Here is a 27,053-nt window from a genome sequence, read left to right on the forward strand (position 1 = left end):
CATTAACAGGCAAACTCCTGAGCACCTGCCCATATTTTTAGAACATATTTTTTCTACTTTGATAGAAACATAGACTGGGATTCCTCAGAAATTGCTTGAACAAACATCTGAATTTTTTTTTTTTTTTTTGGTTCTTTTTTTCGGAGCTGGGGACCGAACCCAGGGCCTTGCGCTTCCTAGGCAAGCGCTCTACCACTGAGCTAAATCCCCAACCCCTGAAATTTTTTAAAAAGCTCTTGCTGTTAGACAGAGGCCTAGTTGAGCATGTTTTGATTGCGTGATTGCGTGCCTAGCGCTTGTCAGGGGTCCTAACACTTGTCTGTTTGGGATCCGATGTCGTATTCCTTGTACTTCTATCTGAGATACACAGCCTTCAGTTCTCCTGGAACTCAGGACTGACCCTGGTGTTTCGCAGTATTTGTCTTAGCACACATCTCGCTAAATCTGTAACAGCTGCACAGCAGCCCCTAAACTCACTTGAACCAAGGCACCAAAGCAAGGGGCTCGAGTTACTGACAAGAAGCCTGAGAGCTACACCAGCAGCCCGGCATCTCTGGAAGTCCTGTTTGGAATGGACGATGAGAGATGCTTGTTACAAGTTCTACTCAGACTGCAGAGATGGCTTGGCCTTTAAAGGGTAGGCTCACAACCGAAAGTACAAGAGTTCTGTTAGAAGTGTCCAAAGGCCCATTCTCTCGTGAGGGTTAGCATGACCTGCCCAAGTCTGTCTGTGTTTACAATTTTAGGATTTACAAGTGGTCCAGAGATGAATAATTGAAAACCCTAGGGTTGACCTTAAGGCATCGAGTCTAGAGGGTGCGTGAGAGCTTAGCACTCAGATATGTTTATTGCATTACTTTATTTAATCATGTATAAGGAAACTAGCATAATTATTACTAATAAAATATTTTAAATAGGTGAATTTAATGAAAAGTATTATGTAAATGGTGCACACATGGTAAACAGCATGTGATCAGGCAGGGAATGACAACCTAGTCACCAGTTACTTTCCCTTCAGTTTGCAAGTGTGTGCCCAGGAGCAGGGTCTGAGCTCTCCTACAAGCAAAGCTGCATCCCTGTGGAGCACCTCAGTGTCACTGTACAACCAGGGACAGCGGTAGCCTGGTACCCGGTCTCATGTACAACCAGGGACAGCGGTGGCCTGATGCCCGGTCTCACTGTACAACCAGGGATAGTGGTGGAGCAGCACCAAACATGGAGGGTTTTAATACAGCCTTGTTTTTTCAGTTTTGTTACTGATCCTTTTTGAATATCTGTGGAAATAAAATATCATTTCCTATTTCTTGTTTTTAGATGGTTGAGACCTTGTATAGCAATGGTGCTAATTCTATCTGGGAGCATTCTTTGCTGGACCCTGCTTCTGTTATGAGTGGGAGACGGAAAGCCAATCCACAGGATAAAGTCCAGTGAGTGGAATGTCTGAAACTCCTATTTCTTCACAGCGAGTGGCTCTGTGGAAAGGAATGTGGCTGTTCTGATCACCTTCACAGGGGCTGTGGGTTGTGCCTGGGGCATTTGCTGTTGGGAAGGCAGAGGGAGGCAGGGGGACCATTTCTCCATTTGGAGACCAGGGCTGGGGTCTAGGTGTGACCAGACAGGTGAAGCCGCCGCATTCGGGCAGTGCCTGGCCTGCGGCCCAGGGTTAAATGCTGCCTCTTCCAGGTGCTCACTGGAGAAAGGCAGAGGGAAGAAAGGTGTGTAGCGTGTAGTGTGGAGGCGTTCTGCTGTGCTGAAATGGATCACAGCTCTGTTCGGGGGGTGGGTCACTTCCTCTTCTTACAGTACAGAGAATGAGAAATGTGCCAGAGCTGTAAGTGAACTGTGTTCTTTTTGTTTTCACACTAGCCCCAATAAAGCAGAATTCATCAGAGCCAAGTATCAGATGTTAGCATTTGTACACAGATTGCCCTGCCGTGACGACGACAGTGTGACTGCCAAAGATCTTAGTAAGGTGGGCGCACCCTGTACAGTCTGCTGTGGGGCCTGGCGGGACAGTCGCTTCACTTAAAGTAGTATTGGAAGAAACAAATGTCTTTCGTGCCTTTAAATAAACTGACTTTTCTCCTTTAAGTGGCATTCACTCCTGTCCCTGGACGTACTAGATAGAGGGAAATGGGTGTCTAAGAAACTATTACTTTTCCTCTTTTACTTTTATTTAATTGATAATTAATTTGTAGTTTTTGGTAGAGATTTCACATAGATTTTGCTAAGTTCTTTACTTGGAAACAATAACCATTTCAAAACAGTGTTTCTAGAGGACCCAGGATCTGAGACCAGGGCAGTAGAGGGAGGAGGCCCGAGGCTTCAGCCTCCAGAGGCTGGAAGGTCTTCAGAAGGCGAAGTGCGGCTAGAGCTGCAGCACAGCAGTGTGTGCTACACTGAGCGGGAGCTCGCTCTCTCCACGGGCCGTGGATGTCTCTAAAGTGCCATAGAAATGCACATCCTGGGTTTGGGAGCAGGGCTTTGAACTAGATGCTCACTCAATATGTATATGTAGGTAAGGAATTTTTCTACTGACTAAATAGCTTCCCTTTCTACCAAATAAAAACTGATAGCTAGGTATAGTGGCAAACATCTGTTTTAGTTCCCAGCATTCAAGAGAGCTATGAATTCAAGGCCAGCTTGGTCGATATAGTGAGTTCTAGGCCAACGAGGGCTACAGTGAGTCCTTGTGTAAAAATATGTGTGTGTAAGAAGAAGATAAAAAGAAGACGGTGATGGCTTGGGCTGGAAAGATGGGTCGGTGATGAAGAAGATGTGCTGTTCCTATGGAAGCCCCCTCAGACGACTCAAACCATAGCACTCCAGTCAGGGATCTGACTCCCACTTCTGCCCTCTGTTGGCACCTGCACTCAATGTGTACATTGATGTACACATGTACTTATAGTTAAAAATAAAATCTTAAAAAAAAAAAAAAAAAAAAAAAAAAAGACTGGTTACATGGATTTCTCTGCCCCGCGGAACCAGTCAGGAAAGTTGGAGAGCAGCCCTGAAGGAGGGCGGTTTGTTTTCTGGGAGTTTGAAAGCGTTTCTGTGATGATAGGAATTTAGTGTGCACAGGCCCGTTTCCCACAAGAGCAACCTGGTGAAAGCGCTGTGTGGACGGACGAACCGTGCAGATGGATAGTGGGTGCTGTGAGCAGGCGAACAGCATGTACAGACTGGAGCCCCTGGGATCCGGGCTATGGCAGCAGCTAGAGATTAATAGTGTAGCAGCATCTGAGCTCTGAATCATTCCCCATCTCCTTCAGTCCACACAATAACCCTACTGGCAGAGGGCACCATAGCACCCAGGCTGCTTGGGGCTGTGCAGAGTTTTTCTCAGAACATACAGCTGGGAGGGCATGGACCTTGAAATCCATTCCCCACATCACCTTTTCTCGTGCTGCTTGCTTGGTTTACGGTTGACCTCTTACTGGCAAGGCCTGCATTTGGGCAGCCTGGCCTTTGCTGGTCAAGCTCCTTGTTGGTAAAAAAAAAAACCAGACCTGCCTGCAGCCTGCAGCCATTGTGAACAGCCTCACCCCCATTTTCCTGAGCCAAATAAAGATCTCTTACTGATGTAAAGTGTGTTAAGATAAGTGGCCAGCAGCTCTGGCACATCGCTCCTGACTTTGACAACGACTGTGTTTCTGTTTGTTTTTCAGCAACTCCATTCAAGTGTGAGAACAGGGAATCTTGAGACCTGTCTGAGACTGTTGTCGTTAGGAGCCCAAGCCAACTTCTTCCATCCTGTACGAAAATGTCACTTATTCAGATGTTAGACTGGAGCTGAGTTTTGTTTGGGTAGCCGGGTCTGCTTAGTTTGCTCTTCTTCTCTACTTATTAATAATTCTTAGGAAAAAGGAAGCACTCCACTCCACGTCGCCTCCAAAGCAGGACAGATCCTACAGGCTGAATTGCTGGCAGTGTACGGAGCTGACCCAGGCACACACGATTCTAGTGGGAAGACTCCTGTTGACTATGCAAGGTGAGGGGCTGAGCTTACACTGCACTGCGTGCTGACCATGGGTTCCTTGTTGACCAAGCGACTTACACTGTGTATGGCTTGTGTTTAGCCCCGTTAAAGATTTATATTCTATTATTTTGTTGATGAAGACGTTTCAAATGTGTGTCAGCTGAGACAGGCCAGATGAGAGGATTGCAGAATCCTAGCTGGTGTGGCTAACATCCAGTCTTCATAGCCCAGTGGTTCTCAGGTCATAGCGTACAGATCAGGGATCAGGAGCTGGGAGTGGGGATGGCTAGAGAGTGGGCTCAGTGGTTCAGATTGCCATCTGCTCTTGCTGAGAACTGGGGTTCAGGGTTCAGTTTCCAGCAGTGGTGCCTCATTTGTACCTCCAATTTCATGAGATCGGCACTCTCTTCTGGCCTCCGAGGCACCAGGCACGCACACAGTGCACTTACATGCAGGCAGAACATTATATACATAAAAATCAGTCTTAATTTTAAAAGTTAAAGAATTAGAAAAGACTCAGGAAACGGCTCGCTGAGTGACTTGTTTCCTATAGGCATGAAGAGCAAAGCTGGGCTGGGAACAGCACAGAGCCAGAGCACTGGCCTGTCAGCTGTGGGCAAGGTTAAGGCAGGCAGATCTTGGACAGACTTGTTACTGTGTCCACATAACCTGGGTCTGCGGCACATGCCCATGTCCTGCTACCTCCATGTGCTGGAGCATGAGGGGACTTCACAGGCCCGATAAATGTTTAGACCTGCAGATTTAAGTGATGGGAGAGAGACGACTTTCCTTCTCTCCCTGTTATTTTATTAACTATGAAGGATCATGTTCTACCTCACAGTGCATGCAGTGGGTAATGACAAAAGTCTGTCCTGGAGTTCTAGCACTTACTTCTCTGGAAGACGTGATTAAGAAATACTTGAAAAAACCAAGTCAAGATTATATATGAATTGTTGTCAAAATGGTCAGCCATGTTTTGTTTTCCTTTTTAAGACGGGGTATGACCCTGTAATTCACAAGGGTCTTCCTGCTTGTGCTGCCCACCCTCCACATACTCCAGTCACACGTGTGAACTACCATGCACGGCTGGGAGTGGGTCTTAAAAAGCGCATAAGCTTCAGTCTGGAAAAGCTTGCTGCCTAACAACCTGAGTGTGGTTCCTGGGGTCGACAGGAAAAGCCAGGTGTGGTTTCACACATCCGTAAACCCAGCCAGATGAGAGGCAGAGAGAGGAGAGTCATAGTGTGAGCAAGCTCTCCTAGCCTGTGCAGCATGGCAGAGAGACCCTGCTTCCATCACTAAGATAGAAAGGAAGAACCCACTCCCAGAAGTTGTCCCCTGAGCCACACACACACCATGATGCACACAGTCACATACTTAATAAATTTTAAAGAACGCATGTTAGGGGCTGTGGTTCACTAATTAAAGTACTTGCTGTATGGGCATGAGGATCAGAGTTCAGGTCCCCAGAATGCACACAAATGCCATGTAGGAGTGGGGCCTACTGTATTCTAGCTGGAGTAGGCAGAGACAGAGACTAGCAAGACTAGCTGTACCATCAAGTTCTAGTTCAGTCAAGACCCTGCCTCAAAGATAAATAGAGGGTAGTCCAGGAGGATGTAAACTGATGTAAGCCTTGAGCCTCCTTATGCATGCGAATCCACACACGTGGGCCCACATGCCTACAGAAAATGGAACGTATGTAAGGCTTCTTCGTGGTGGCCCAGTGATTCCCTTCCTTCAGATGGTCTTTGAGGAGTCAATTGAATATGGGCATGTAAAGGAGGAGCTAAAGGATTCTCCAGAGAGGAAAGGCAGTCCCCGTGGAAGGCGGGAACAGACAGTGTTCATCCCCATGGAGATGGGACTGGAGACAGGTGTGGGGTCGTGAGATGTGCACAGTGCTTCATCAGCACCGAGGACCCACCGTGCTGCTCTGTTTCACCCAGACCAAGAGAGCTGTGCCAGGTGCACCAGGGCAAACCTGAGGAACTGTTAGACTCGTGTGTAGCAGGTCGAAAGCATGTGGAAAGAGGAACTAGCTGAAGCTAGACTGATCTTAAAGAGAACCAGAACCCACTGCAGACCCTGTCAGTCACCTCAGGCTCTTGTGCACTCGGCAAGGGGCAGGGTCTTAGCATAAGCGTTTACTTCTGTGCTGAAAGGGTCCAAGCCGCTTGACTGTGAGTTAAGAAAGGCAAATGCTGTTTCCTGTTGACGAAGAGGCAGAAGTAGCCACAGGGGTGAGCTCTGCAGTGGGTCAGTCTGCCTTGAAGCCCTTGAAATGATTTCTGATTTCTAGACTGATCTGAGGCCAACTGACGCCATCCATCAGGATCATGTGAAGGAAGGGCTTCTCCAGAATGTTGACGCCTGGGGCCATCCTGCCTTACTGATTCAGAATTCCCAAGGGTCTCTATTCTGGGAGCACACCAGTTAGCTATTGAGAACCTCTTCCATTACCTCGTTAAATGAAGTCAATTTTTATCCCTCTCATAAGTCGTTAAGTGCATAGAAAGCACTCTTACACATCCGTAAGGTTAGAGGCTATCGTGGATGGGAGCACCAGCTCACAGAGGGACTGAGAGTGATGATGGTGATAGTCGGCCATGCAGAGCGTTCCAGGCGGCCATGCTGGGTAAGCTGCTCAGGTGTCTCGAGGGCTTTGTGCTCTCGCTTGGCCAGTGGACTGTGAGCTGTGTCAATGGTACTTTGTTCTCTTGGTAGGCAAGGAGGACACCGTGAGCTGGCCGAACGCCTCGTAGAAATACAGTACGAGCTGACGGACAGGCTGGCCTTCTACCTCTGCGGCCGGAAACCAGGTGAGTGAGGAGGGGAGCCTTGCTCACCCTGAATCTGGAGGGACAAGTCAGGACAGCGTCTGTACTTGAAAAGAAAGAAGTAGAAGATTGTCAGCAGGGTTTGTATTGAAAGAAGAGTATAACTGCAGGATTTTTAGTTGTTTCTGTTGTGCATTTTAAATAGCATCTCCTGTGTCTCCCAGCTCGGCCTGCAACTGCTCTGTGCCTTCAGCTGGTTTTAAGCTTCCCACACGACTCTCGAGACGCTCGAATTCCATCATTGCCCTGCCCTTTCTCCCTCCAAACCCTCCTGATGCCACACACCGTGCAGGGGAAGAGCTAGAGCCATCATTACCAGAAGAATGCTGAGGGCAGGACAGCCTGTTGGCTCTTCAGAACCTTGCCTTGGCCGTTCATTCATTCTCTCTTCCCTCATTAAATGAAATTAGTCTTTATCCCTCTCATAAGTCTGGAAATCTCTAAGTACCCACACTAATAAAGGAAAGAGGGTCACTCAGGTCGACACCCTGTACAAAGAGGGGAGCTATACAACATTTCAGAACGTGGTTGTGTAAACTTCTCGGCTGTCTCAGAGCAGCTTGTCAGTGTGAGCCTGGCCTTTACCTGGCCTTGTTTGTGATCTGGACAGGAGTCAGTGAGCTGCAGTTTTATTATGTAACGTGTTGCCGAGAGATAACCATGCCTGCTGTTGCAGTCACTGGACAGTAGCAGAGCTGAATAAAGTACACAGCTGCAGCAGAAATCACAAAGCCCACAGCCTTGTCTCTTCAGCCCTATACAGACATGGCCAACCCCAGGAAAGTACATGTTTGTGGGGGAACACATACTGCGGGATGGGGGTGTGCACACAGGGCAGAGTTCAACATGTGGGAGTCTTTTCCTACCATGTGGTGTCTGGGGATCACACTTAGATTGTCAGAAGTGGCATCAAGTACTTTTAATTCTGAGCCACCTCATGGGCTCAGGGTTTGCAGCACAGCGCCCACGTGCATGTGTGCAGAGGTTCCTTACCCTGCTTGTACAGTAGGATTAGGAGCACTTGGGGGCAAGGTGGACCAAGCATACTTTGGCCCATCTCTCCTTCTGAATGGAATTAAAAACTATGCACAGAGGGTTCAGCTCTGAAAACCAAATCCTAGCTAAGAATGGCAAGACCTGAAGTCCCGTCAAGCTGGTGGCCTGTGATCTGGAGCTGCACAGCAGGTACAAAGAGGCCTTTTCTTTCCAATTTGAGGAATGAGACTTGAAGCAGACTGACAGGAAGAAGGTTCCTCTGGGTGGTTTTATTTTATCTCCCATTCTTTCTAACGGAGGTGTGGGTAGGTAGCAACAGTAATGGCAGTGTGTATATAGCACAGTATATAATAACAGCAGTGGCATTGTGTATATAACACAGGTGTCTAAATGTCTGGCCACCAGTGTGAAAGGATATGGTTTGTGTGTCTCTAGCTGCCTGCTTAGCAGGCAAAGTCCTGCCTGCTCTCTTGCCTTCTAGAAACAGAAATAACTCTTTACATAGCTCTTGAAGAAACCCAGAGTCTCTCAGTACAATGTTTAGAATATCCCAGATTCCATCCACAGTGACTCAGAGGATAAAGAGCCAGGAAAACGTCAAGGGCTGCATGGAGAAAATAGACACTAGGTGAACAGACACTAGGCCTGGGGCCAGCAGGTAAAGAGAATGGGCCACCCAGTGACCCGAGTGACCCTGTGACGCACATGATAGCGAGTCAGCTCCCATGAGCTGTCCTGTTGGAATTGTCAGAAACGTTTAACCAGCTAGTGAGACCATGGTCTGAAAAGCAGCAAACATAAGATAGCAGACTCGAGTAGAGATGTTAGAAATGAAAATTACAGGGACAGTGGTGGTGCACACTTTTAGTTATGGAGGCAGGGGCAGCTGAGACTCTGGAGTTTGAGGCTAACCTGGTCTAGGACAGCCAGAGCTACATAGAGAAACTGTGTCAAAAAAAAAATAAATAAATAAAATAAAATAAAAAAAATTACAGTACCTAAACTATTAACTCCAGATTAATAGGTTTAGTAGAGGGCTAGAAATGTTCAAGATGTAAGTTGAAAATCTACATCTAGGTGTGATTAGCTCATGGTGGAGTGGTTACCTGACATGCAAAAGGCCCAGTCCCAGCACGAGGGAGAGCCAGCAGCAGCAGCCTCGGGACCTGTGGGGAGCACTAGGCGTATTGGTGGGGACACTGTGCAGATAAAGGACTTGCTCTGCAAGCCAAAACCTGTGCTTGGTTCTAGCATCCATGTAGGAAGCCAGGTATGGGCCACAAGCCTGTATGGGGCACCACTGGGGAAATCACTGAGCTTTGCTGGCCAGTGAGTCTAACAAGTTCCAGGTTTTAGTAAGAGACCCTGTCTCACCATACAGTGGTGGTAATGTATATGTACTCATACAGTGGTGGTCTGTGCATGTACCCATATGGTGGTGGTATGTGCATGTATGCATACAGTGGTGGTCTGTGCATGTATGCATACAGTGGTGGTCTGTGCATGTATGCATACAGTGGTTGTCTGTGCATATGTGCATACAGTGGTGGTCTGTGCATATATGCATATGGTGGTGGTCTGTGCATATGTGCATACAGTGGTTGTCTGTGCATATGTGCATACAGTGGTGGTCTGTGCATATATGTATATGGTGGTGGTCTGTGCATTATGCATACAGTGGTGGCATGTACATATGTGCAACAATAGCAATTACTGATGGAAAGAGGCTATGTGTTTGAAGGAGCAAGGAGGGTGTCTCAGAGTTTGCAGGGGGAAAGAAGTGAAAATGATGTAATTGTAATCTCAAAATTAATTTTTTAAAGCAGTAGAAGTGGGGTTCATACCTTTAAATCTCAGCACTTGGAGGCAGAGGCAGAGGCAGGCACCAAGCACAAGTACCGCATGTGTAGATGTGTAGGGAAAACACATGTACACATAATAAAATGCATGTTTCATACAGTAAGAATACTAGGGTAGAGAAGTGATTGAGAAGACGACTGTGCCAGCATCTGGCCTCTGCGTGCCCACATAGGAAATACCACCACCCAAAGAAGGTGAATGAACAGAAAGCAGCACGAGACACATCAGCATCCAGCTACTGAAAGCTAGCATTGAAGACACTCACAGACGTCAGTCTGGTATTTCACACGTCGAGCTTTGAATATCCTTTATCTGAAGTACCCAGGACCTAGGATGGTACAAGTTTCAGATTTTTACTTAATTAATATTGTGGGGTATTTGGCATAGATTTCTGTGCGTACATCTGAAGTGCCAACTTTTTGAGCATCCCACCGTTGCCCCGGTGCGTCTCAAAAGTCACTGAGAGGAAAAGGAAATCTGATGGAATTTAGTTTAAATTAAAAGGAATGATTATTTAGGTGGCCAAAGAAAAGAATTGCTGGCCTAGGGCTCCATACCCAGCAAAGCCTTTATCACGAAGGCAAATTAAACACATTGTAAAATGAAGGAAATTTATCTAGCAGCAGAACTAGAGAGGTTTCCTCAGGTCAGCGTGGGCCTGGGGCCATCGTGGAGATGTTGTAGGATGGGAGGGCAGCCCCAGCAAGAGGTGCATGGGAGCAGAGCAGCCCTGGCTGCAGCCCTAGGTGGCAGCTGACAGCAGAGGCTCCGTCATGCAGGGTACAGCAGACTACGGGGCTGCGCGGAGGACGGAGAAAGTGAGCAAAGCAGGGCACACAGCACCCCTACGTTCCGCTTGAAGCAGGAAAGCTTCTAAGTATGCAAGCTTACTTAGCCACTGAAAGACAGACAGAAATGTGGGGTCAGAAACCCTAGAGATAAATTTAAAAACAAAACAAAACACATCGTTAAGCAGTACTCATATAATTGAAAGATATTTATTAAAAATATTCAAAAACAACAAAAAGGAAAAAACCTGAAGCTTAAGCAGAAAGTAACAAATGACATAAATCCAACCACACACATCCAAAACTGTCTTTGCATTGACTGCTAACGATCTGAAGAGACCACGTAAGCAGGAGCGTCAGGAGAGGGCTACAGGACAAAAGCCGAGCTGTCCACTGTGTAAGAAACCCAGGACCTTCGGAAGAGCAGTCAGCGCTCTTCATGCTGAGCCGTCTCTCCAGCCGCTCTTCCTAGTTCCTGAACCTGACATTTTCTTTAATGGGATGTGTTGAGATAAAAAATTCAACTTCTTGAAAAATACCGTTTTACAGGGCTGTGAGTGTTTGCAGCACACATGAAGCCTGATGCCCTGGGTTGGGTTCCTAGCACTGCCACAGGGGTTGGGGAGGAAATGTATATAAGTGTGTAAATGAGCAGACATAAGGCTATCTATAGAGCTGGAGAGGTGGCTCAGCAGTTACGAGCACTGTCTGTTTTTCAGAGGTCCTGAGTCCAAATCCCAGCAAACACATGGTGGCTCGTGATCATCTGTCATGGGATCTGATGCCCTCTTCTGGCGTGTGGGTGTACATACAGACAGAGCACTCATACACAAAGTAAACACATCTTTTTAAAAAAGTTTATATATTATAATCTCCCTTTCCAGAGGTCCTGAGTTCAATTCCCAGCAACCACATGGCAGATCACAGCTGTCTATAACTTCAGATCCAGGGGAATAAGACACCCTCACACAGACGTGCACACAGACAAAACACCAATGCACGTGCAATAAAATAAGTGAATTTAAAAAAATAGGAAGGGGGGGGCTGGAAAATTGCCTTGGTACCAGCACCCACATGGCAGCCAGTTTCAGAGGGGCAAGGTTGCTGCCTTCAGTGTTTGTCTCAGGAGAGCTCGCTGTGTAGCTCAGTCCCTCTAACTGAGCTTCCCTTGTGCTGGGACTGCAGGCATGGCCTCTGCACTCTGCTTGCTGCTCAGAATGCAAAACGCCAGAGCTGCTAAAGACAGCCACTCCTACCAAGTAAGACTCACGTGTACCGTGTGCTCCCGCTCCCGGGCATGGCCTAGGAGGGTAAACTGAGTGCACACAGAAGCGCACGTTGGCGCTTGGGGTGGCTTTGTCATTGGAACGTGAATCAGTGTTCTAAAAGCTGGGTAAGGGCACAGTCACTCAGCAGATGGCAAGGTCGAGCCCCTCTAGAGCACATGCAAAGCGCACCTGCTCTAGCCCTGGCTCGTTTCCACCGCTTGTTTGATTGAACCTCTCCCAAGCTTAGTGCAGCTCTGCCATCTGCCGCCATGGGCTGACAGAGCCCGCTTTGAACTACCCTGGCTCCTCAGCGTCCTTTACTGAGTGATGTCTGAGACTGGACAGGTCTCAGGGGACTTGCGTCCAGTCTCAGATTTTCCTGTTCTCCCGTGTGGCACATGATTATGGAACATGGGTAAGTGGGAAGCTTAAACTGACAAAAAAATGGTGATCTCAAAATTGATCTGAGCAAAACTGGCTTCTGTTTCAGATCATAAAAACGGACAGCACTTTATAATCCCTCAGATGGCAGACAGGTAAGGACCAGTTTAGTTTATCTGCCCTGAATCGCCTTGGTTTACAGTATTCGAGTGTATTATATGTTGTGTTTAACAGAGCTCATACATTTCTCTCTTTTATGGCTATACACTTTGGAAATAAGACGGCTGTAAGTAAAGCACCGTGTGAAACCTAGCTGGGAAGAGCCCAGATGACATGCGTACTAGCCAGTGATACCACACTGTGTGTCTGGTTGTCTGGTGTTGGTGTCATATTCACAGGTGTTTCTGTGTCGGGAAGCACGGGATGCTCTGTCTCTGACAGAGGCTGGCACAGTTTACATTCATCTTGGAGCTGTCAGCCTGTCAGGCTGCCAGCATGTCCTCTGGAGTGTCAGTGGGTTAGGGTTACAGGCTGGATGAAATTTTACATTTTGAGAAATTGATGTTCTTTTTCCTTCTCTACTCAAAATGTTTGAAAACAAAAGCCATCCTTAGTTCATGAGCTGAGTAAAAGAGCCCTCAGCTGCTGGCCCAGCTGTAAGGTACAATGACTGTTACTACCGCAGTGAACCCTGAAGCCCTGTTGGGCCAGCGCTGCCAGAGCTGACAAGGTGACTCACTGCTGACTAGCCGTGAGCCTGTCTTTCTGCCTTTTCTCTTTCCTCTCCGTTTTGTCTTGCCTTTTTCTTTGTGCCATGGATGCAGCTCAGTGGCTCACACATTGGACAAACACTTTCCCACTGAGCCCCACCCCAAGGCCTAGAGATGAATTGATGAGCAGATGTCACCCAGCTGTTGTCATCCAGCTGTGGGGCAGTGTCTCTTTATTGTGTTACCTGACTGTGGGTTTCTAGCAGTCCTGACCAAATGGTTATGTCTTCAGTGACTCTTCAGCTATAGAATGGTTCCGAAAACAGTGATATCTCACCCCGTGGGCGTCTTAATCTCCTAGTGAGGTCACAGGGCCCTTCTGTGTACTTGCTTAATGGTTTTGTGCATTTTCTTAGCAGCCTGGATTTGTCTGAGTTGGCAAAAGCTGCCAAGAAGAAACTTCAGTCTGTGAGTATCTCTTCTCTGGAACCCTATGGAGCCCCTGCTGGTCCCTGTTGTCAGAGTTACCTGCTAGTGTTAAGTTAGACGCGTGCTGTTGGGTCTGTGTGCAGCAGGGAAGAGCAGAGCACGTTGGTACATCCAGTTCTCTGACCACCTCAAACAACCTGCCATCTTGTCTGTCAAAAACGCAGCCCCTGCCTGGGATAGTATAGGATTGTTTTCAAGACGGTGTGTCTCAGGGTCCTGGGGTGTGGGTGCCCTTCCTTGACATTTGCCCCTCACTCATGTGGGCACTCACTAAGCACGTGTGATGGCTGCTGCTGGTAGGGCAGTGACACTCTGCCGCCCTCAGATGCCGTTCCTCCAGCTTCTTCAGTTTATGCTGCTGAAAGCTCGTGATCTCAGAGTTTGCCCAGGCCTGTGGGCCATAAGATCACTTTAATCTTTCTGCATTATTTGCAAGAGGCCCTGTGTCCGTCTTTCCCATGAAGTCTCGCCTGGTGCTTCCTGCTCACCTTGTGAGATTTCACTCCTTACCTGTCCTCAGTGCCTCCTGGGTCAGAACCAAGAGCCTTTGCTTCTTCTTGTCTTTAACCCTTAGGCACCAGCCTACTTCCCCCTGGTTAGGTGTACGTGCACTGTTGGGGCAGCTCTGTGAAGCAGCTCTCTGAGCACAGAAGTCCCTGCCTTGGAGCCCTGCTGCAGGACTTGTGCCTGTGTGTTTGCCTTGTCTGGCTCCTCTTGGACTTAGAGCTTGAGTGTGTAGGTAAAGCCCGATTTCCTGCTTTGTGGTTCCCCTCCTTCCCTTTCACGGAGATTTTTATAGCCACGTAGGGTGTCACTATCACGTAAGTGAATTTATTCCTGCTAGTACTTAATTACACTGTGAAATAAATGGTTATGCAATTTGTTTGATGTCTCTGTGTTCTGTATCTATGTGTGTTTGAGTGTGTCGTGCCTTTCTTAAATTGAGGAAGTCACATGCTGAGATAACAACGTGTCAAGTGTATGCTTGCCGTGTGCTTCCTGGTAGGCTGCAAGTGTCATACATGGCGTCAGGCCCCCCCTTCCTCTGTCTGTTGGCTGGGTGGATATCACATGGAGCCTGAGGTCATGCCTGTAATACCTGACATGGGGCGGGCATTAAATAAATACCTGGCATAGTTTCCTGTGCCTGTAAAACCTTAGGCTGTGTGTCAGACTGACCCGGCTCACGTCAGCCCCAGAGCACAGAAGTGCTGGGAAGGGAGCACTGTCTGTCCTGCTGTGCATCCCTGACCTCCTCCTCATGGGTGGCTCCTCTGAGCAGGGCAGGGAAGGGCAGGGCAGCACTCATCCCCTGAGTCTGTCTTGTATGCTCTCCTCCATCCCTAGTGAAAAACTGAGAGATATAACAGATAAAAACAATGTATTCCTGAATTATGAAACATTAACACTCTGAAAGTCTTCAGGCTAATAATGCCTGTTCCGCGATCCCTTCGCTGTGAAGTGAGACGAGTAAATTCTAGCTGTCCTTGCTGCTGGCTCTGAATGGTGTCTAACACCATGTCTAAGATGCCACCAGCCCTCAGCAGAGCACCCATGTCACCATTAGTGACAACAGAAAAGCTTTCAGTCCAAACCCTGGAGGGAGAAACTAGAGAGTTCTGGCATGTGCGAGCGCTGAGACCTTCTCATCTGCCCTGGCAGGATTCTTATGGGGTCATTTTGAACGATAAGTTAATTTGAGTGCACTAGGGAACTTAAAAGGAGATGGGACTGCCATCCTCAGTCCTCAGTCACCTCAGTCCTCAGTCACCTTGCTCTCTGCAAGCGCAGGCTCCAGGTTTGGCGTATTTGCTCAGCCTCTGTTTCTCCTGTGTCTTTTTTTCTTTCTCGAAACTACAGTGACAGAATGTCATACCCTGCTGTTTTACACAGGGCAGGGGGAGTAGAGAGGCCACAGCTGTTGAGGTGCAGGATGAGTTTCATGAGACAGAGGAGCCAGAATCCATGGCTGTGGCTTCAGCTGGTCTCAGTGGGATGACCTTGATAGTCGCCCAGATCCCGGCTGCTGTGGGAAAGTCTGGTCTGTATGGATGTGCTGTGAGCTGCACCCCATACCACACTGGGGAGCCACGTTCTGCTTTGCTTGATAGGAAGCCTCGCTGAGACGCGTGCCACACAGCGTCATCCTTACCCACCCCCACCAGTGCAACCGCCTAATGCAGGGCCTTGCACAGTGTAGCAGTCATCCGACATTGAGCTTCATCGCCATCCCCACTTGTGGGTCTTCTTTCTCTGCCAGGGATGTAGGACCCCTTCCTGTTGTAGAGCAGACAAAAGTTCTCAGGACAGCAGAGACTTCTGGGGTGCTGGCTAATACAGGGAGCAGGATGGGAACTTGTGTTTGAGAGGGTTTGTAAGTCATTCTTGCCTTCTCTGTGGCTGTAGCCTGTGTGTTGGAAGAGAGGGACCTGAGAAAACGCTGTTGTTCTAACGATGTCGGTCACCAGGCACTGGCTTTGAGTAGAACACTGGAGATAAAGGGTGATGATGTGACAGGCGTCCTCGTTAATTGTTGTCCCTTGTGTTCCTGATATTTTTACTTTCAGCTAAGTAATCATTTGTTTGAAGAACTTGCCATGGATGTGTACGATGAAGTTGACAGACGAGAGACTGATGCAGGTGACGTAACGCGTGGCCTACCCTCTAAGCTTCTGCTCCCAGCGGGCGGTGGCCAGCGGCCAGCCTGGTTTCTTCTTGCCCAGTTGCTACTGTCCTCATAACCCGTGTGTAGACATGTACTCTTGCACGTGCTGCCTTCCAAGTGTGCTTCCCCAGTCTCCCTCAGTGCATGAGCCATGCCTCCCAGCAGAGCCATGGCACCGCAGGTGTGATGAGATTCTGTCTCTTGGCTCTTTTCTTCCGGCTAGTCTGGCTTGCCACGCAAAACCACAGCACCTTGGTAACTGAGACAACCGTCGTTCCCTTTCTTCCGGTCAACCCTGAGTACTCCTCGACACGAAACCAGGCAAGTGGCTCTGTATGAAATTTGCTAATAGTGCTATTTGGGGAATGACTGATGTCATGGTGTTGAGTATCCTGCACATAAACAGCGTACACTTGTGAGAAGAAAATGAGAGACGATAGTAAAGGAGACTCTGGGTATCACCCACAAGCTTGTGGGTGCCTTGTTGGCTTCTGGGGGGATCCTGGGGCTCAGGAAGCTGGGACGGGGGGACCTCAAGCTGAAAGCTTGCCTGGGCTACATAGCAAGACCATGACAAAGATGGTGGGAGGAAAGTGGAGAGAACAAAGGGAAGGAATTTGCTTTTTAGTTGATCAGAAGCCTCAGATTTAAGTAAATCCCTCCTTGTGCAAAGGAATCCTCATTTAAGAATATTTCCAATAAAATTAAAGTGGGTTTATACATGTGGTTTCCCCTGGTGTGCTGTCTATAACAGTAGAACACTGAAGGGAGCCTCAGCCTCTGACAGGGAGGAGACTTGAGCAGAGGATTTACTTCTGACCAGTGGCTGCCTGTAAGAGCGGACCCATGTCCAGTCTACTACCTTATCCCTAAAGCGAGATTTCCCCCAGATTCCCGTCTCACTCACTTCACATTAAATCAGTGGGAATAGAACTGTGAGTTCTAATCTGGCAGCTCTGAGGATTGAGGCCTTATAATTGCTTGTCATGTGTTCCCCCAGTGAGCTGCACATCCAGCCAGAACCACTTTATTTTCATTCATAACAGTAATCTGTGCTGTAAAAGTGTAGACGTTAAGTTCTCTGAAGTAAGTGGTTTGAAGCCGCTGCCGCAGGAACCATTGGTGTTGGTTAGAGAGTGATGGGGACCGAGTTCATGTGACTGAGCTGGAGACCCTTGGTGTAAGCTGCATCCTGGGTGGTCGCCACCGCTGTCCGTGCTTACACTCTTACACTGGATAATACTGCCCATTCTCTCTCACCCTTAGGGCAGACAGAAATTAGCTCGGTTTAATGCCCATGAATTTGCTACACTGGTCATCGACATCCTCAGTGACGCCAAGAGGAGACAGCAAGGCAGTCCTCTCTCCAGGTCAAAAGGCAAGTGTCCAGCCCTGAGAGTGCCTGGGGCCTTCTAGGACACGCTGTTCAGTCCAGAGCTGGAGGCGAGGGAAGTACAGCCCCTGCTGAGAGCCTCCTCGATGATGCGTTCTGACAGAAAGGTACCTGCTGGAGCCCTGAAGAATAAGGAGTGCCACGAAATCACTAAGAATTATTCAGACTCAGCTTAGATGTGTTTCCTGATCACTTCTTTCCCATAGAATTGGCTCCTCAAAGTTAACCCGAAAGCCTAACATTTTCTGAGGGACATGAATAAGGAGAGGAAGACTCTTGACCACAGCTGTATTCCCTGTGGTCACTTAATTCAGAACCTCTGCCTCTGAGTGATTACCGTTTCCTGCTGTGAATGGCAGGTCTCTGTAGCAAGCACTGGGGTGCTGGGGTGCCCGCCGAACATGTGTTTCAGGATGGCTCTTAGAGGTCCTGTCTCCAGACATAGGACCCACTTCCTCATAGCCAGCCTGTAAGTTTGTTCTTGATTTTTTTTATAGATACGGGAACTATGCCTTTTTATTTTGAGGTACTTAAACAAGATACTTATACCATAAACATTCAGGCTCCAGTTAATATCATACTCCCCTAAGGCAGGAATCACTAACTAACAATAATTTGTGTTCCCCTTGCTTGTTAAGGAATTTGATTCTTTTAATTCAACCAAGAGTAAAACCGTCCTGAAAAGGTGTATTAAATTGGCGAAGGTACAGTCTGGAGGTTTTGTATAACTTTGAAACCTCAAAATATGCCCACTCTAAAAGAGAAATGATCAGATGTTTCATATTGTGTATAATGTCAAAAACACTAGGAACAACAAAATAATCACCTCTAGAGCAACAGCTACACGATTAGAATACAGACATCTCCCAGGAGTCCTTAGTGATGGTTCTAATGGCCTGGTGCAGTCTCTGTGTGTAAGGTAAGTGTTTAGATAGCGACCGTCCAGGGCACGATGCCCTACCCAGATGAACAGACACATGGAGTTGCTCCTCGCCGGCACATCTGATACTTGACCAAAGCTCATCTCTGGATTTCTGGCTGGGGTTGAGGCTGGCACCTTCCTGCATGTTTTGGTTTCACTGTGTCAGTGGCCATGTCTGTCCGAGTTCTCATACTTTTCGTTGGTGATTTCACTGCTTGAGTAAAGGCTTGAAGCTCAGTGGGTGGTGTTGAACCATGTCCGTGGGTGCAAGGAGGCTGAGAGGACGCTGTGGGGAGCTGTGTGGTCAGTAAGCGTCTTCCTAGCGCGAGTTGAAATGCTGTTGTCCTCAAGTCATGGTCATGGATCCACAGTGTGTGTTACATAGGGCGCCCTTAAACAGAGGCGTGTGAAACAAGGATGTGTGTTGATTGGCTCGTGAAAGGCTGTGACCAGCGGTCTCAGGAACTGTAGTCCTCTGTCTCCTCTAGGAACCTCAGTGACAAGCTTTTAGGGCAAGACCTTATGTGTGCGTACATGCTTAGAACAATGAGTAGAGAAAAACAGGCCAGCCGTCACGAGTGGCTACAGCCTCTGCAGTCAGTCTTTTTTACCTCTATTGGCATGCAGGTGCATGTTAAAGATTTACTGTAAACGTTAAATAGGACCAGTACCTCTTAAGAAATAAGAATTCACTGTCCAGATGAAGCTCTGTAAAAGATCATTGCAAATTGGAGCATAACTTGAGTTGCCTCAAGTAAACCAAGAGTCTTCGGAGGTTTCCGAACACTTGTTCTAAATGTGCAAGAGTGTGTCCCCTCCCGTCTGTGGAATGGACACTACTGACGTATGTGTGTGTCCACGTGATCCAGTATCCTCTCCTCTGTCTCCCAGCCTGGACTTAGATGACCGACCACTATGTCCCTATTCTTTACACTGATTTCTAGGCTGTGCTTTCTGTGGTTTAGTTGGTTTATTTTTGAGGCACAGAATATAGCATTGGCTGTCCTGGAGCTCACTAGTAGATGAGGCTGACCTCTAAACTGTAGGAATCGCCTGCCTCTTCCTGGTGCTGGGATTGAAGGCGAGTGTCTCCATGCCCAGAGCTTCCTGTTGAACTTGCCGTCCTTTGTGTGCACGGCACAGTCCACTTGCCTTCCTTCCCCTTACTTCTACAGTGTGGAGCGATGGGGCCTGTCTGAGCTCGACAGGTGAATGGGAAGCACTTGAGCTGCTCTGTGTCGGTTAAGCCGCCTGTTTTGATCAACCTCTGGGTGTGAATGCAGTGTTACTCTTTCTGTGGCTAAGCCAGAAAGTCATCATGGTGGTCTTTTAGAAGGGAAAGTGTATTTTAAGTCTGAAATAGTTTTCCTCCTCCTGTGAACAGACAATGTGGAACTCATATTGAGAACAGTCAGTAACCAGCACAGCACTGAGAGCCAGGACAATGACCAGCCAGACTATGACAGCGTGGCCTCAGATGAAGACACAGACGTGGAGACCAGAGCAAGCAGGACAAACCGGCAGAAGGTGAGAGGACACTCCTCACACAGGACACACATGCCCCCTCTTAAAGCTCGTTCTCACCCTGGGGCTGTAGCTGCATGGCAGAGTGCTCACCGAGTATGTGCAAGGCCCTGAGTTTCGTTCCCAGCACTACCAGGAAAAGCGCACGTACACATAGCAGAAGAACTAAAACTGGCCAAAGTGCAGGGCTAGGCCTTGGAAGACGCTGTAGAGGGGAAAGGGTTCACTGCTACCTCCAGCCAAGCAAAGATAATGAAATAAGTGCTCTGAAAATAAGGCTCTTTGTCCCCAAGCAAGTGAAGGATCAGCCTCGACTCAAAGAAAAGCATGTGTTGAGTGGCTTCTCTGGGTGTTAATCCTTCCAGTGTGCTTGGCTCCTCCCCTGACGACATCACTGATGGGGAAGAGGGGACAGTAGAACATAGACCGCATAGGTGGTGTGCATCAAAAGTACAGACAAGGTGAGGAAGTTGGAAGAGAGAGAGCATCAGGAGAGGAGGTCTTGACAATGCAGGGCTCTGAAACAAGGCCTTGCAGAAGTGCTGACCTGTGCCCTGTGTAGAAGGTGAAACAAGAAAGTCTGGGAAGATAGAAGGAACGGCCACAGCCTTGGGAGAAGGCTGGTCATGAGTAGGAGCAGCCTAAAGAGTCACACACAGTGTGGAGATTCAGGACACCTCAGTCAGGAGCTGAGTTCTACAGGGCAGTGCAGAGCTGCCTCGGGGCTTAGGCCAGGGGGGCCCCATGACAGAGACCAAGCCACTGTTCAATGAGTAGGGTAGAGGGCCAAGGGGTCTAGAAGGCCCCACCCCAGGCTGGAGAGATGGCTCAGCGGTTAAGAGCACTGTCTGCTCTTCCAGAGGTCCTGAGTTCAAATCCCAGCAACCACATGGTGGTTCACAACCATCTGTAATGGGATCTGATGCCCTCTTCTGGCCTGCAGGCATACATGCAGGCAGAAAGCTGTATGACGTATACATAATAAATAAATGTTTTAAAAAAAAAAAAGGCCCCACCCCACTGCAGGCTGAATCCAGGACTGACCCAGATAGGCACTCCACAGACACTGAGTAATAAATAAACAAGAAGCTAGGCTGAAGTCTGCAGGTTTGAAGCAGGGAGAAGGACTTAGACGTGTCCAGCATTTGCTGTTTTACATTTACATTGGGACACCCCTGCCTGGACTGCCTCATACCAGTCCACTTAGTGACAGCCAAGATCATTACCAGGCCGTCAGGGATAGAACCTCCACTGATTGACTGGGCTCCTGTCGTCCCCTCCGACCTCTAGCTGAGCTCTGCTGCTGTTGGACCCTCTCCTCCAGCACTCACCAAAGCCCTCAGCTCCCCAGCATGCCTCACAGCTCGCCCAGCTCCTTCCCGTGCAACCCAGTCAGCTGTTGTGCCCCACCCGCTCCATTGTCTGTCTCCACAGCACTCAGTCCCTCAGTCCTGCCGCAGTAGTTAGTTCTTCCCTCTCTGCTGCCGGGATATGAACGCCATGGACGCGGCAGTCTCTGTCTCTCTTATAGCCCTCTGGAAATTGCCTGATATTCAATAGGTAGTGTGGAGTGAATGAATGAATTCATGGAAGAGTGAGTTCTTTACATTGGCACGGACAGTGTATGCAGGTCAGGACAGACCTTAGACAGCAGTGTGCACATAGGTTTGCAGCGCCCTGCCTGCTCCTTTGGGAAGCTCTGGTGCAGTGTCAGAGCCCTGCAGGGCCCCTGCCTTTCATTCGGTTTACCTTGCAGTTCAGCTGGCGTGGCCAGAGATTGACGTTCTTGAGCTGTTAGTCTGCCATTATCATCTCAGATTGTGAACATTTTCCCGATTTATTTTTAGAGCCTAGATTCAGATTTGTCAGATGGACCAGTCACTGTGCAGGAGTTTATGGAGGTCAAACACGCCCTAGTGGCTTCTGAGGCCAAGAGACAGCAGCTAATGAAGGTGAATAACAACCTGAGTGGCGAGCTGAGAATTATGCAGAAAAAGGTAACATGTCATAAATGCCAGGACGGTCGACGCGTTGATCCCAGTCGCCATGCTTGTGGTCAGAGGGAAGAAAAACATTTACTGTAATAGGCCTAGACATACTGGGGCCAAGCTGTCCTCTCAAAAGCAGGGTGTGTGTGGATGTTTGAAATGTAGTCCTCTGATTAGAAATGCATTCAGAGTAGGACAGGGACTAGAGCCCAGCGGTAGTGCATCTGCCTAGCATGCGTAAGGCTCGGGCCAGGTTCTGTGGCTGGGATTCTAGTTCAGTGTATGTATGAACACAAGGCCTTGGGTTTGCATGTAAAAATACATTCAGAGTAAACTGCACTAGGAGAGACCTAACAGCCTAGTGTTTGTGTGAGACAGCACAGCTTCGCCCTCTCCTGGGCTTTCTGGGAATCTGGGAGCTACTGATTGGATGTGATGTTCCACACCGATTACTGATCCTTAAGATTAATCACGGGGTTGGGGATTTAGCTCAGTGGTAGAGCGCTTGCCTAGCAAGTGCAAGGCCCTGGGTTCGGTTCCCAGCTCCGAAAAAAAGAAAAAAAAAAGATTAATCACACCCTGCAGACAGAGCAGGCAAAAGCACGTGCTTATCAGCATGTAAGTCCCAGCCTATACCATGCGAGGGGCTTTCTCTGTTGGCACTGACTCTGACTGCTACCCTGGCAACCCTCTCCAGCATCTCAGCGTGTCACCACTTAGAGCAGGGCACGACACACAGAAGACTACCACATATTCCACCTGCACTAGCAAGGAGAGACAACCTGTGAGCTCAGCACTCTGCTAGCCATTCCCCTCAGGCAGCCGTTCTCAACCTTAGGAGGGCATCGAAAGACCCCTTCACAAGGGTTGCCTAAGACCATCAGAAAACTCAGAATTACAGTTATGAGGTAGCAATAAAATAGTTGTATGGTTGAGGGTTACCACACTGTGAGGAACTGTATTAAAGGGTTGCAGTGCAAGGAAGGGACTCAGAACTGCATGAGTCTCCCTGTAGGAGAGGGCAGCAGTAGGAAGGCACGCTTGGGGTGGTGATGGGAGAGAGCGGCAGACTGAGGAATATCAGCTGTGCCCTAGGTTGTGGACACTGTAGTCATCAGATTGTCTTGAGAAAAAGCTCTCTCTGCACTGCAAGCAGAACAAAACAAATTGGTTTTATGCTATTGTAAGGCCAAGTCACAAGGTGCATCTTCCTTTTTTTTTTTTTTTTTTTTAGATTTATTTTCTGTATTATTTGAGTACACTGTAGCTGTCTTCAGACACCATCAGAGGGCATCAGATCCCATTACAGATGGTTGTGAGCCACCATGTGGTTGCTGGGAATTGAACTCAGGACCTCTGGAAGAACAGTCAGTATTCATAACCCCTGAGCCATCCTGCCAGCCCTCAAGGTGCATCTTTTAAGGAAAGCCAAAGAATGGAGCTCCCGCTAGCCAAGGAGCAAGGTCCTGAGATCCTTTGAAGTCAGGGGCTCTCGTGCTGCAGTGCAGGGGATGAGACATGAAGCTCTCCTGGACTGGCACCCGCCTGCCTCGAAGCCCATCCAGACTATTGCACAGCTGCGAGCAAGAGCCCGAGAGCCCTCTGCTGCAGCAGGGGACTTACGTCTCCTCCGCCTTTCTGAGCAGGCTCACACACATGTGGTAGTTGTGCAGTCACCATACTTGTCAGGTTCCTGGGTGATTTTTTCTGAACTTGCCTGTGTAAGTTGGTCTGCTGAGCTTCGCTGTTTTACCCATAACTCTCCTTCAGTGTTTATAGAGGACAGGTGTGCTGGAGGGATGGCTCAGGGCAAACACCGAAAGGCAAGAGGAGGACTGAAGTTCAGACCTCTAGAACCCATGGGAAAACCCAGGTTGGGCACAGGCGTCCGCCTGCGGTGCCCGAGCAGCAGGAGCAGCAGGAGGGAGGGAGGAAGTCTCCAGAGCAGGCTGCTAACAGAGCAGCTAAATAGTGAGACCCCTTGCCTCCGTGTGTGCAAGAGGCTGCTAAAGGTACCAGGGCTCCACTCACGCCTCCCCATCACACACATGTGCACACACATGTATGCAGAAGATTAATAAGGAAACAGTGTTGGCTCAGCAGGTAAAAGAGCTGCAGAAGCTGACAGCTGGAGTTCAAGTCTGGAGCCCACAGAAAGGCAGAGAAGACTCCACAGAGTTGTCCTCTGACCAGCACATGCAGACACAGTAATATTTTATTTTTATTTTAATTGCTAGAGACAACTGGAATCTCTGAAAGCAGTGTCTTGAGTTTCTCTAAGAACTGTAGAGCAAGGAAGGGGAGAGATTTAGTGGGTCCGAGATGTGCACCAAGCCTGCTAACCTGACCTCCACATGTGTGCTGCGGTTTGTACTCACACAGACACACACACATGTGCATGCACACACTGAGCACACACACACACACACAGACACACACATGTGCATACACACACTGAGCACACACACACGGATACACACACAGACACACACACACTCAGAAATGGACAACCAGAGCCATCGTCCGTTATTATGAACAAACGCTTGTGATTTCTGAAACTATTGAGTTACCTGTAACTTTTTTTATTTCCTGCCATACTTTTTCCAGATTATATAGCATGGTTCTTATAAACATCATTAAAATCTATCGTAGGACATTTTTGTAAATGCAAAGTAATTAACTTTTTAAAATCTGATACAGTCCTATAATCCTAGCTACTTTGGAGCCTGAGGCAGAAAAATCACAAGTTCCAACCCTTCTTGGGGTGAGAACTAGTTTGAGGCCAGCCTGAGTACTCGGACTGTGTTTCAGCTCCTGGCATGCATGGTGAATCAGGGTCGAGGCTCCGGGACACCACAGCCGCTGTGCTGGAGGACCTGGACTAAATGCCCTGCGTGAGGGGCGGGGCTGGGGCAGCTGAAACCAGGACCTCTGCTCATCTTAGAAAACAGGGGTCCAAATCCAGACTGGAGGTTTCAGAGGCAGCAACGGTGTCCAGAGGGTTTATAATTTCACAGTGTGCTCTGATAGCCACAGAGAGCTTTTAGCTTAGGCAGACACGGGAGCCCTGCATCTAGGGATGTAGTACTCACACGGCTTTCTCTCTCAGGACCCCACCCAGTTCCCCATGCATATCCCGACAGGCCACTCACACTTGTAAAGAGGAGGTTGCAAATAGAGGCCAGGAAGCCACGCTTCTGTAGACGTAGGCACTACAGACAGACGTGGGGCTCGTTCACATGGCGAAGGGTGTGTGGACTGTTCTATTTCAAAGCTAGGTGACGTTTTTAATGGAGTTGGCAAAGTAGTGTGGTTTACATCTGATCATTCACACTTAACAGTTGCTTGGAAACAGTGCTAATTAATGAAGAGGGGCGCCACGATCCATGTAGTCCCAGACTGGTGCTTCCTAAATAAAAACTGAGAGTTAACTCCCAATACTGCATGAACTTGCTATTGGAAAATAAGGACCCCGTGCAGACACGGTTGCTTATGAACTTAAACTTGGCACTGGAGGACAGGACAGTGTGGTCAAAGCCATACATACATTCTGCCAGAGTAGGCAGTTGAACTCATACCATCCCCAGCTTATGCAGTGACATGGAAGTGCCACACACAGGTACAGGGCTGAGGTGACATGAGGTGCCACACACAGGTACAGGGCTGAGGTGACATGAGGTGCCACACACAGGTACAGGGCTGAGGTGACATGAGGTGCCACACACACAGGTTTGGGGCTGAGGCAGCATGGACACAGTTACTTGTATTTAAGTTGTCAGCCCCGCAATTCCTTGCTGATCTCTTAACTGGGAAGCAGCTCACATGTGAATTAGAAAGACCCAGGCTCTCCAGGTGGCAGGGTCTGACCAAAGTGAGGCGCCACCAGGCAGCCCAACCCACTTACAGCCAACATCACCAACTCCATGACAAGCCAAAGGAGAGAGGAGCAGGTACACAGCCCCACAGAAAAGGTTTGATCACCAGAGAGAAGCAAGTGTGCCTTGCGGAGTTCCCTTCGCATGAGGACACTAATGTAGTCTAAGAGGTTGCCAGTTTCTTGTGATAAGTTCGCAAACTTACCATGGTTTGTCTCCCCTATATGTTTTTAAAGATGTGCTTGAATTGTTTAGAATATCGGAAGTGCTATGCAGTAACGTTTCCCTCCTACTTTTCCTGTTGGCTCTTTGGAAAGCAATAGGCACTGAGGTTTTTCCTGGGCTGACCCTCATCCTTTCCTGCTTTGCACAGCAACTCGGATTCTCTTGTGCTGCTTCCATGGTGTCTCCCATCACTTTCCCCATTTGCAGATTACTCAGGGCCCGTGTGAAGAGAATCACGGTTAATGTTCTGAACCTCTTCCTCGAGACAGCCTTAGAATAATCCAGAGTACAGCTTGTCTGTACCGGTTCTCTGACCCCACCATGACAACTCTTTAGGTGGTTAGGCTTGAGTTTCTCATGAGCCTGTGAGGTGGAAAAAGTAGGTTATTCTGGAAGGAGGAGGGGGGTTGTCATGGCTTCCCCATTCAGTCTAGCTAGCTTTATGCTCTCATGAGGTCGTGTTATGTTGGAATATTTGACGTTTGCTTTGTCTGCCTGCTGTGCAAAAACAGAGACCCACTGCCAAACATTTCTTTCAGCTTCAAACTCTACAGAGTGAGAACTCAAGCCTCAGGAGACAGGCCACAGCCAGTGCCTGTCAGGTCCAGACTGCCTCTGACCACAAAGACACTGTGAGCCACTCCTCCCTGAAGCGCCGGCCATCAGCCCGGGGCAGTAGACCCATGTCCATGTATGAGACTGGATCAGGCCAGAAACCATACCTCCCAATGGGAGAAGCCAACCACCCTGAAGAAAGCCGGACAAGACTTCAGCCCTTCCCCACTCATGTAAGTAGCACCAGTGTATGTCCATTCTGCTGTGCAGTGTGACTGTTCTCCCTCTTCTGCCCCTGCAGATCTCTGGGCGCTGAGAGGGCCCCTGTGTGTGCTGAACGGATGTCTGCAGGTGCATCTGGTCACACAGGGCTTGAGACAACCTCTGTTGGCATTTTTTCTGTAATGCTTCCTTCCTAGGTTCTACAAACGAAAGCCAATTGTAAAGGTTACTAACAGAAATGTCTGTCTTCATAAAGGCAGAGGTTGGGGCTGGAGACGTGGCTCGGGGCTTAAGCACACTGGCTGCTCTTGCTGAGGACTTGGGTTAAGGTCCCAGCACCCACGAGGCACACAGCCCACTCCCAACCAGCTGT

At 48.6% G+C, this 27,053-nt stretch overlaps 1 protein-coding gene across 13 annotated transcripts in view; it reads left to right on the top strand.

Moving 5' to 3' along the window:
* The window catches only part of Git2 (GIT ArfGAP 2), a 40,883-nt gene that overhangs the window by 4,691 nt on the left and 9,139 nt on the right, over nt 1-27,053 (top strand). For 3 of the 13 annotated variants that reach the window (XM_006249445.5, XM_063271360.1, NM_001005553.1), the window contains exons 3-15: nt 1,315-1,427; nt 1,867-1,972; nt 3,669-3,755; nt 3,861-3,991; nt 6,707-6,801; nt 12,222-12,267; nt 13,239-13,290; nt 15,879-15,951; nt 16,200-16,297; nt 17,243-17,354; nt 19,676-19,818; nt 21,663-21,812; nt 26,443-26,691. In XM_006249445.5, the coding sequence (XP_006249507.1) occupies nt 1,315-1,427; nt 1,867-1,972; nt 3,669-3,755; nt 3,861-3,991; nt 6,707-6,801; nt 12,222-12,267; nt 13,239-13,290; nt 15,879-15,951; nt 16,200-16,297; nt 17,243-17,354; nt 19,676-19,818; nt 21,663-21,812; nt 26,443-26,691 (1,455 nt within the window). The remainder of the gene's footprint in view (nt 1-1,314; nt 1,428-1,866; nt 1,973-3,668; nt 3,756-3,860; nt 3,992-6,706; nt 6,802-12,221; nt 12,268-13,238; nt 13,291-15,878; nt 15,952-16,199; nt 16,298-17,242; nt 17,355-19,675; nt 19,819-21,662; nt 21,813-26,442; nt 26,692-27,053) is intronic. The other 10 variants (XM_063271354.1, XM_063271357.1, XM_063271355.1 and 7 more) reach the window with 5 other exon arrangements.

The sequence above is a fragment of the Rattus norvegicus genome, chromosome 12 (assembly GCF_036323735.1).
Source record: "Rattus norvegicus strain BN/NHsdMcwi chromosome 12, GRCr8, whole genome shotgun sequence".
NCBI lineage: Eukaryota > Metazoa > Chordata > Mammalia > Rodentia > Muridae > Rattus > Rattus norvegicus.